The sequence below is a fragment of the Etheostoma spectabile genome, chromosome 13 (genome assembly GCF_008692095.1).
Source record: "Etheostoma spectabile isolate EspeVRDwgs_2016 chromosome 13, UIUC_Espe_1.0, whole genome shotgun sequence".
Taxonomy (NCBI): domain Eukaryota; kingdom Metazoa; phylum Chordata; class Actinopteri; order Perciformes; family Percidae; genus Etheostoma; species Etheostoma spectabile.
Genome location: NC_045745.1, coordinates 18,328,387 through 18,336,715, shown reverse-complemented (window position 1 = coordinate 18,336,715; position 8,329 = coordinate 18,328,387). Strand labels below are relative to the sequence as shown.

The following is an 8,329-nucleotide window of genomic DNA, read 5'->3' as shown; positions in this document are numbered from 1 at the left end:
CACACACACACACACACACACACACACACACACACACACACACACACACAGCCCCCTCAAATGGACTGGGCCAGCTTTCTCAGCCCCACCCTACTTCATTGTGGTGGCTGCCCTCCTTCTTGTGAGCCTGCAGTGATCTGCTGGATATTCCCTAATCTATGGCTGTTACATAATCTGCAGCAACATCATTCATGGAGCCACTGGCTGTCTCCTCGTGTCAGGCTGTGGTTATCACACAGTTACAGGGCAGAATAGAGGACTGGGAGAGAAGGATGATGGATGATAGCTATATTGTAGATGGATGGATAGCTAAGAAACTGTATAGAGTAATAAGTGAATAGTATAGATGTGTAGGGCATCATTTGCTGCAGATTACGTGTGTGTATATAAACGCGTCTGTATATAGATTGAGTGTTTGCTGCAGATTATGTGGATACTCTTGTGTGAGACTGTGAGGACAAGCGTGGATAAAGTGGAAATTGTGTTGTTTCAGTGTGTATATGTGGACAGTACAAGCAAAAAGAGAGGAAAAGCGGCAAAGAAGGGAGCAGAGTTTTTTGTAGGGGCCAGAAAGTAGAAAATTGTGACATCTAAATCTGGCTAAAGCAAATCCAATCCTGAGTAATCATTGCTATGTGTAGTATATTCAGAACCACTGAAACAACCTGCTAAGAACTTCACCACACTGACCAGTAAGCTGCAACCAGTCGGCCTTAGAGGCACAGACAGGTCTCATCTATCAAAACCTTTGAAAAACAACTCAAGTTAAGCTTAGCGTAAGTTAATGCAGGTCACAGTCATAAACCCGCTGATTTAATTATCGTTCCTATCATTTAATTTTAAATGGGACTCCCTCCTCACTGATCCTTGCACTGACGCTGCTTCACTCACTGCAGCGGCTGACAACGCTTTGCCTCCACCAGCCTCAGCCTCCACCTTCATAGTTCAAAGATCCTTACTTGACTCAAAGTTTTAAATGGTTTTTAATGTCTTTCTTTTGGTTTCACTCTTTTATACCCAAGGGGATTTCTGCATAGTGCTCACTGTTTCAGTTTAGCATGCTGCTTAGCTGGTCCAAGGAGCATTCTCAAGAGTGGAGCCATCAGCGCCAAGCATAAATGAATTTCCATTTTTTGTAATAAATGGTTAAATCCATGACAAGAGTGTTCCTAAATGAAAGAAGAGTTTAGTCCACAATGGAAACAAGAAAACAAATCATACAGCACCAATCCCTCAATAAAGACATTCAACTGATAGAAGCGGTAGTCTAAAAATGTGAATGGAAGGAAAAACGTCCGAAACAACAATTAACAAGAGATTGAAAGAGGTTGAAAAGATGGAAGCACTGCCACTAAAACACTGAAAGGGGTTTATTCGGTGCATGGCCAAAATATATAGAAACACAAGAGACATACTGTATTGAATACAAGTTGGTAACACTTTACTTGAAGGTATCTACATAAGAGTGGCATGACAGTGACATAAACACAATCATGACACATGACACTGTCATGACACAATCATGACACATGAACCCTAATCCCCAATTTCCACCGGATGCGTAACGGCTGTGGATCAGCTCCACTGCGTGACGGCTCCGTGCTCCGTCGTCTGTCAATTCCCACCAGGTCCGGATTTGTTGCGGAACGGCTGCGGCCATGACTGACAGCTGACGTCACAAGGACCCAGGAGATCTCTCGAATTCACGTAGAATAGAACCACAAGACCAACAACAGTTTGTTTCCATCCAGAGGAGTAGAGAGGAAACAACTCTGTGCTGTGTTTTCAAGCTTAAGTGCAGGGAAATATGATCCGCCATGAGCACAAGCCTTTTATTTTGAAAATTAACCAGGTGTTATATTTTATTCTGTGCTTGACTTCCTGTCCCGCACTATCTGTCGTGTGCTGAATTGCTGCGGAGCTCTTCACCATCCAGCACAAATAAAAGCTCTGCAAATCTGCCCCGGAGGGCTGCGAATCGCCGGAGCTGGGACGCAGCAGGGACACAGCTGGGATGCAGCCGTTCTGCTGTCCAGGGAAATACACACATTGACTTTAAAGGAAACCTAATGACTCCGCCGCTGTTCCAGAGCGGATCCGCAACCGTTATGCATCCTGTGGAAATTGGGGGTAATCCTTACCCTAACCATACCTTGTCATGACAAAACCAAATGACACTTACTAAAAGAAGCGTTATGTCATAAATGTTTTTGACTTGTTTATAAATACGTTCATGACAATATTGCATCACTCTTATGTAGATACCTTCAAGTAAAGTGTAACCCAAAAGTTTTGTAAAAGCTGTTCCATGCTTTATAACCATTCTTTATGACAAACAAACTTCATTTTCTGTTGTGGGACTCAGCAGCTCAGAATGTTACCTGCTGCCACAAGGCAAAACAGACTGATAATAAGTAACCTGTCAACAAACATCTGCCTTTAACAACCCATACAGTAAGCATATGCATAACATATAAAATGAACACATATGGTGCTTGTGATATGAATGCATATGTACAGGCACAGGCCTATAAACATCTTATTTGATGTTCACTATTGATACTTTCATTACCTGTATGTTATGTTTATAGTTGCTTTCTTTTCTTTGATCTACTATATATTTTATGTCTTTGCATCACAGCTGTCTTAAATGTTATCCCAATAACAGAATCCCTAATTGTATTTGAAAAAGAGGCAAATATTTAAAATTACAAAGTATGTATACATAACAAAAAAAAAAGTATATATACAGGCAATGAGCCAAGAATGGATTCACGTAAACAGCAGAGACAAACAGAACTAGACAGACAGGAGAATAAACAGAGACAAGCTTAGCAAGCGACAACAACTGAGAAAGTCAAACCAAAAAGATCAAAGACATGATGACTTGATAGGCCGAGGTTACACATAAACCTCCAGAATAGTAGGACATAACAATATACAGGCAAAATTCTCTCTTTATAGGGTTAACCCTTTGCACGCAAATGACACATTTTGCCATAACTCAGTCTAACCAGAATGAGTAATTAATAATACGCATACTGCTGGAATGTTTATACCAATGGTTACAGTGAAAATAGGAACTACTTTTAATTTGTGCAACATGACCTTTAATGGTGCAATTTGAAATGTGCAAAAAAAAATGTAAACAACTGTAGTTTAGCCTCACATCAGCCAGATGTGACTGATCCACATACAAATCTCTTCTCTGTTCATTTTCTGGGATTAACAAATGTTGATGTGCAAAGTGACTGCTGGTACTAAACCACCACTTTTCTTCTTAATGTAAAGGCGGTGGTACGTTATTAACGTGTGTGTTGGCGGTCAGCTCACGTTTTGGACTCAATATGCCTTTTCTAATTTAGACATTTCATGTCCCCAAACATTACATAGAGAAAATACAAACCCCAGTTCCAATGAAGTTTAAGCTTTTTAGGAATGTGTTGCATCAAATTCAAAATGAGTGAATATTTTCAAAAAAACAATAATGTTGAACATTAAGTATCTTGTCTTTGTAGTGTATTTTTATTTACGTTTTACATGACGTGCCAACTTCATTGGAAATGGTGTTTCTTGAAAAATGGCGGCTCAGAAAATGAGTACTGACGTGACAACAACAAACTTTCCAATAATTTATGTAAAAGCCCTGCTTGTTATTTAGCAGCTCACTTTAGATTTGTGAAAAAAGACTGAAGTGTGGTGGAGCAAGTGAAGTGGTTTGATGAGGAGATGTAGAGGCACGTAATGAGGCCAATTGAAGCCCTTTTCCTTTCTTGTGAGTGCAGCATCAGCTCTGATCATTATTTATCACAGAAACTCAGTGTAATTTTTAAGGTACTGTATGTATCTGTACACTGCATCAGCAGTCCTACTGTAGTTCATCAATTGACCACTTGAGGCTGGCTCCAAAAGGGAGTTAACCTTTATAAACTCTCCATGTCGAAAAGGCCAACTATACAGCAGAAATAAACATGTTTGGGGGGTTATTTCTTTTATAGCTAATTCGTGGATATTATAATAAGACTTACACTTCTGCATAACTAGGGGTGTTCTGCTTTGGGTGGCAGATAGGCTGCCACCACCTGGGGCAAACGTAGACTGTAAGCTTCATTCAGCCCGCCTCAGCTCCTGCACTTTCCACCTATATGCCCATTTTTGGATTAGCGACATTGGCCCACTTTAAGATTGATTTTGACTCTTCATGAACCTATGGTTGACATCCATGGTCACGTCCACATTTTATACAGGCTATGATGTAAACACAATAAGTGCAAATCAGTGGGGCAGACTCACTGAGGAAACTTCTCCGTCGTTCCCCGTTGCAGAAACCGCAGCTGCAGCTGCTGACTCTTGGGCCGCCACTTTCATGGCTGCTGCCTTCCTCAGCTCCCGGTTGGCCTGCAGAGTGGAGAAGTAGTTGACGGCTGCAAACTCAATCAGAGCGGAGAAGACAAAGGCAAAGCAAACGGCGATGAACCAATCCATGGCTGTGGCGTAAGAAACTTTGGGAAGGGAGTGACGAGCGCTGATACTGAGCGTTGTCATGGTCAAGACAGTGGTGATACCTGCATACAGGGAGGAAACAGAAGTTAGAAATGTACTGTTCTCTATTTCACATCTTATCCTACTGTGGCATTGACAGTGTTGTCTTTGTTCTTGTGGTTTTTGTTTTGGTATACTGTGGCAAAATGTAAGCTGAAATTGGTTTTGTCTTTTAGGAATAATTTGAAATTCTTTTGAAGTACGTTATTTGCTTCAGAGATTTAAATGATGTTTGTTTAAACTCCACACAAACAGACATGACTTTTCATTTGGTGACCCCTTTCTGATGAGGACAAAAATTTCAAGGCCCTCTTGACTTGATCTTTAATACTTCAAGCTATTATCATTATTCCAGTAAAACATGCCACAATCCTGCACTGAGAATGCAGGTATATATAATACATGCTAGGACAGTGGTTGTTCACCATGAACTTTACTCTCAGTGTAGTAGTATAGTAATGTTCCAGAACAGTATAAAGTAAGTTGATGAACGATGAGTGTGAGAGTATGAAAGTTTTAGTTTTCTGTTTCCGAGAAACCATCGTATAACTGAACGCCTGGAAATGTTTGTCAAAGAATAATAATGTAGAGGTTGATTATGAGTGACCATTGCAATCAACTTGATTTAGACACACACCCCAGACAAACATATACAAATAATAGTAATGTTACACTGTATATTAGAAAAAAACTTGAGTATGAATAGTTGTTTTTCAGCCTGTCATTTGACTTTGTTGTCTTTTCTCCAAATTAATAGATCAAATATAGCAGGTGTTCTCACCAAAGCTATTTTATCATTTATGTAGCAAACAGAACTGGAGGATCTCTTTGGAAAAAGCAAAATATACCATCTGGCAAATAAAGCCTGTGATCACATTTGTATTGCCGAGTTGACACACTCATGGCTTCGGGATTTATTAGACCACAATGCTGCAGAGATGATTCAAAGCTACTTTCTAGCGAGGTCTCAGCATGTACCACAGTGAGTCATTTTCTGTGTTTCCATTCAATTGTCAAGTACATTCTAAGCCAACTTTTGAAAACTAGCAAAAAACAAATGCCAAAAATGACACGTTTCCATCAACTGTCTATGAGTAAACAAACAGTAATCTGACAGTAAACACAGTAGAAAAAGTAGAAGTTGCAAACCAGGAAACAAAGCAAGTCGGCTTGGCCATCTAACCCATCTACAAGAGAATAAATGGATAAAGGTCTTCAGGAATTTTGTTCAAATGGGCGAATATGAATTGTTCTTGCGTGTCAGCTAGTATTGGTCATGTTTCATGCTGTCTGGAGAAAAAAACATGTTTTGGAATATCCAGGAAGACAGCTGATCATTCATTTGAGTTAAATATTCACAACTTATTTGGCAAAGACATTTCCACATCGTATTTAGTGCAACAACTATTTTTCAACAAAGGCAAAAACACCATTAAGTGAGCATCAGACGCGTCACCATCTGTAAGTAGGGTTCACTGTGGCCGCGTGACTGGAAGATATTGACTGACAGCTGGGGCCCCCTATCGCATTTTCAATACCCGCGACAATCCCAGCAGTCCCACGTGCACTCTGAAAGCCACTGACCAAGCGGGAGTGAGAAGAATGGGTCAAATAAATTTCCTTATTTCTGCTTTGAAGACGAGATGTGTATGACTTGAATATCTCACATTACAAATTACATCAAAAAAAAACACAACAAAAATATTTATTAATTTAATGATTAAATAAAGTAGTGTCTCCGAACTTACTTCAATTATAACTTGTCTCCTGCTAGCTGTACTACAGCAGTTACTTTTACTCTTTTTATTTCTAGACGTCCCTAAGCATTTGTCTTACTGCAGGTAGCAGCAGAGACCAGAAGCCAGCAGGCAAGTGTTATTTAAATACATAATTTTATGAGTGCATAAACTATTTGTACTACTGTAGAAGTTTGGTATCATTTTGGGCATCATTAGTGGTGTAATTTACGAGATGCACACTTGGTTCCAACAGCGTCTGCACTAAGCTAACCAGCTGATACTGCTAACTTGCCCAATGTTTGACTCCGGTGACAAAAGCTTCTGGGGTGTTGTTTGGTTTGAAGTTGTTGCGTAAAGGACCCTAGGGTAAAATCACTCCAAACCATCACTTTAAGAGCCCAGTGTTGGCTGGTTACCCTACTAGTGAGCGTGAAACCTTTTTGAGCAATTGAGGACGTTTTATCCAATTTTATCATTTCCATACAGCTTTTCTAATGCCATGCTTCCAGTTTCTCATTTAAATATGTAAATAGAAACACTTCTATTGACAAACAGGTCTGACAGCTATCAAAACTATGATAAAGTGATTTGAAGAATAAATTTGTGAATACAAATGCACAATAAGCACAGAAGTACATGAGATTGATATCTTACTCTTAGTTTTTATGTCTACCCTTTCACTTGAATCTCGTGGCATGCCTGACTTAATTACATACAAACTTACGTAAAAATGAATTGCAGTGTGTACACATTTGGGAATGCAACAGGGAATGCTAATCTGTCCATAAGCAGACTAACCCATGAACCCGCACTGGCATGGCAATAAAAGAGACCAAATACCTGGAAACATTCTCAGGAAAGCCATCCAGTAAGAGGACCCAGACACAAGAGCATGCTTATATCCATTTATCTGTTAATAAGTATTTCCCTTACAATGTCTTGTTGAGTTGATAAAAACATAAACAGACTGAGGACGGATGCATGGAAAAAAAGAATGTCTGTATCAATGGATAGGTTGAAGACTGAAAGCAACGTGGTTTCCTTAGTTGAAGAGTGCACTGGGCTTTTCAAAGTCTGTAAAGAGTTTGTCTAAACGTCTGGCCATAGTTCCAGATTAAAACACAGACGGCAAAGACCCCGTTGAGCACCGCCTCAAACTTTAGAAAACGGAGAAAAAACACTGTTTAGGTTTGGGGCGATTCATACATTCTCTTGGATAAGTGATAAAACACAACAAAAATTTATTTGAAGTGCTACAGAAAAATTACTCTTCATCACTGGAAAATGATTGTTCCTCCATCTTGCTTGAATTTCAACCTAACATGCTGACAATGAACATCTCTTTTAGTGGCCGATTAACAAAAATATATATCTAATTTCCTTTCATCACGCAGGGAAAAGGGGCCATTGAACACTCCTGCCCATGCTTTAACCAAATGTGCACTGTTTATGTAAATTCAATTAGCAGCGTAGGAACTTGTCAAGGATTTAATGCACCCAATAATGTCTCAAAAGCATTCTGTACACACCACTTGCAGTGAATGCTAACATCTCTCAAATACCAGCTCCTCCAATTGCCAGTCAACGCTGACTGTCTAAAGCTCAAGCACAAGTTAAATGATTGCAAAAGGGAGGAGGGATACAGGAAGAAAGCCTGTCAGGGGTAGGAGGAAGAGGCAAGAGAAAGAGAAAAAAACAGAAAGAAAGAAAAAGTGTAGGAGGGAGGGGGATGGCGTATAAAGACAGGATAAAAATGAAATGCTTGGGGCATTTAAGTGCTTTTATAAGCAAAAAAGCAAGGAACAATTTAGGCCACACTCAATTAAGTCTGTGCAACTTGTGCTCAAGGGACATTCAGCTCTTAGAGAGGTTGTTGACAATTCAGCACACATCAAACTATGACTTAATGTACTGTCTGGGTGGAGCACATCCATATAGCAATTATAGGACATTTTCTTTCTCACATGCACTATCAACAGCATTAATGCAACTTACTCAGATAATGTTTTATATATATATATATATATATATATATATATATATATATA

At 39.5% G+C, this 8,329-nt stretch overlaps 1 protein-coding gene across 1 annotated transcript in view; it reads right to left on the bottom strand.

Moving 5' to 3' along the window:
- Nucleotides 1-8,329, bottom strand: part of gabra6b (gamma-aminobutyric acid type A receptor subunit alpha6b) — a 35,398-nt gene that overhangs the window by 21,103 nt on the left and 5,966 nt on the right. Inside the window, exon 8 of the mRNA XM_032534228.1 lies at nt 4,294-4,565. Within this exon, the coding sequence (XP_032390119.1) occupies nt 4,294-4,565 (272 nt within the window). The remainder of the gene's footprint in view (nt 1-4,293; nt 4,566-8,329) is intronic.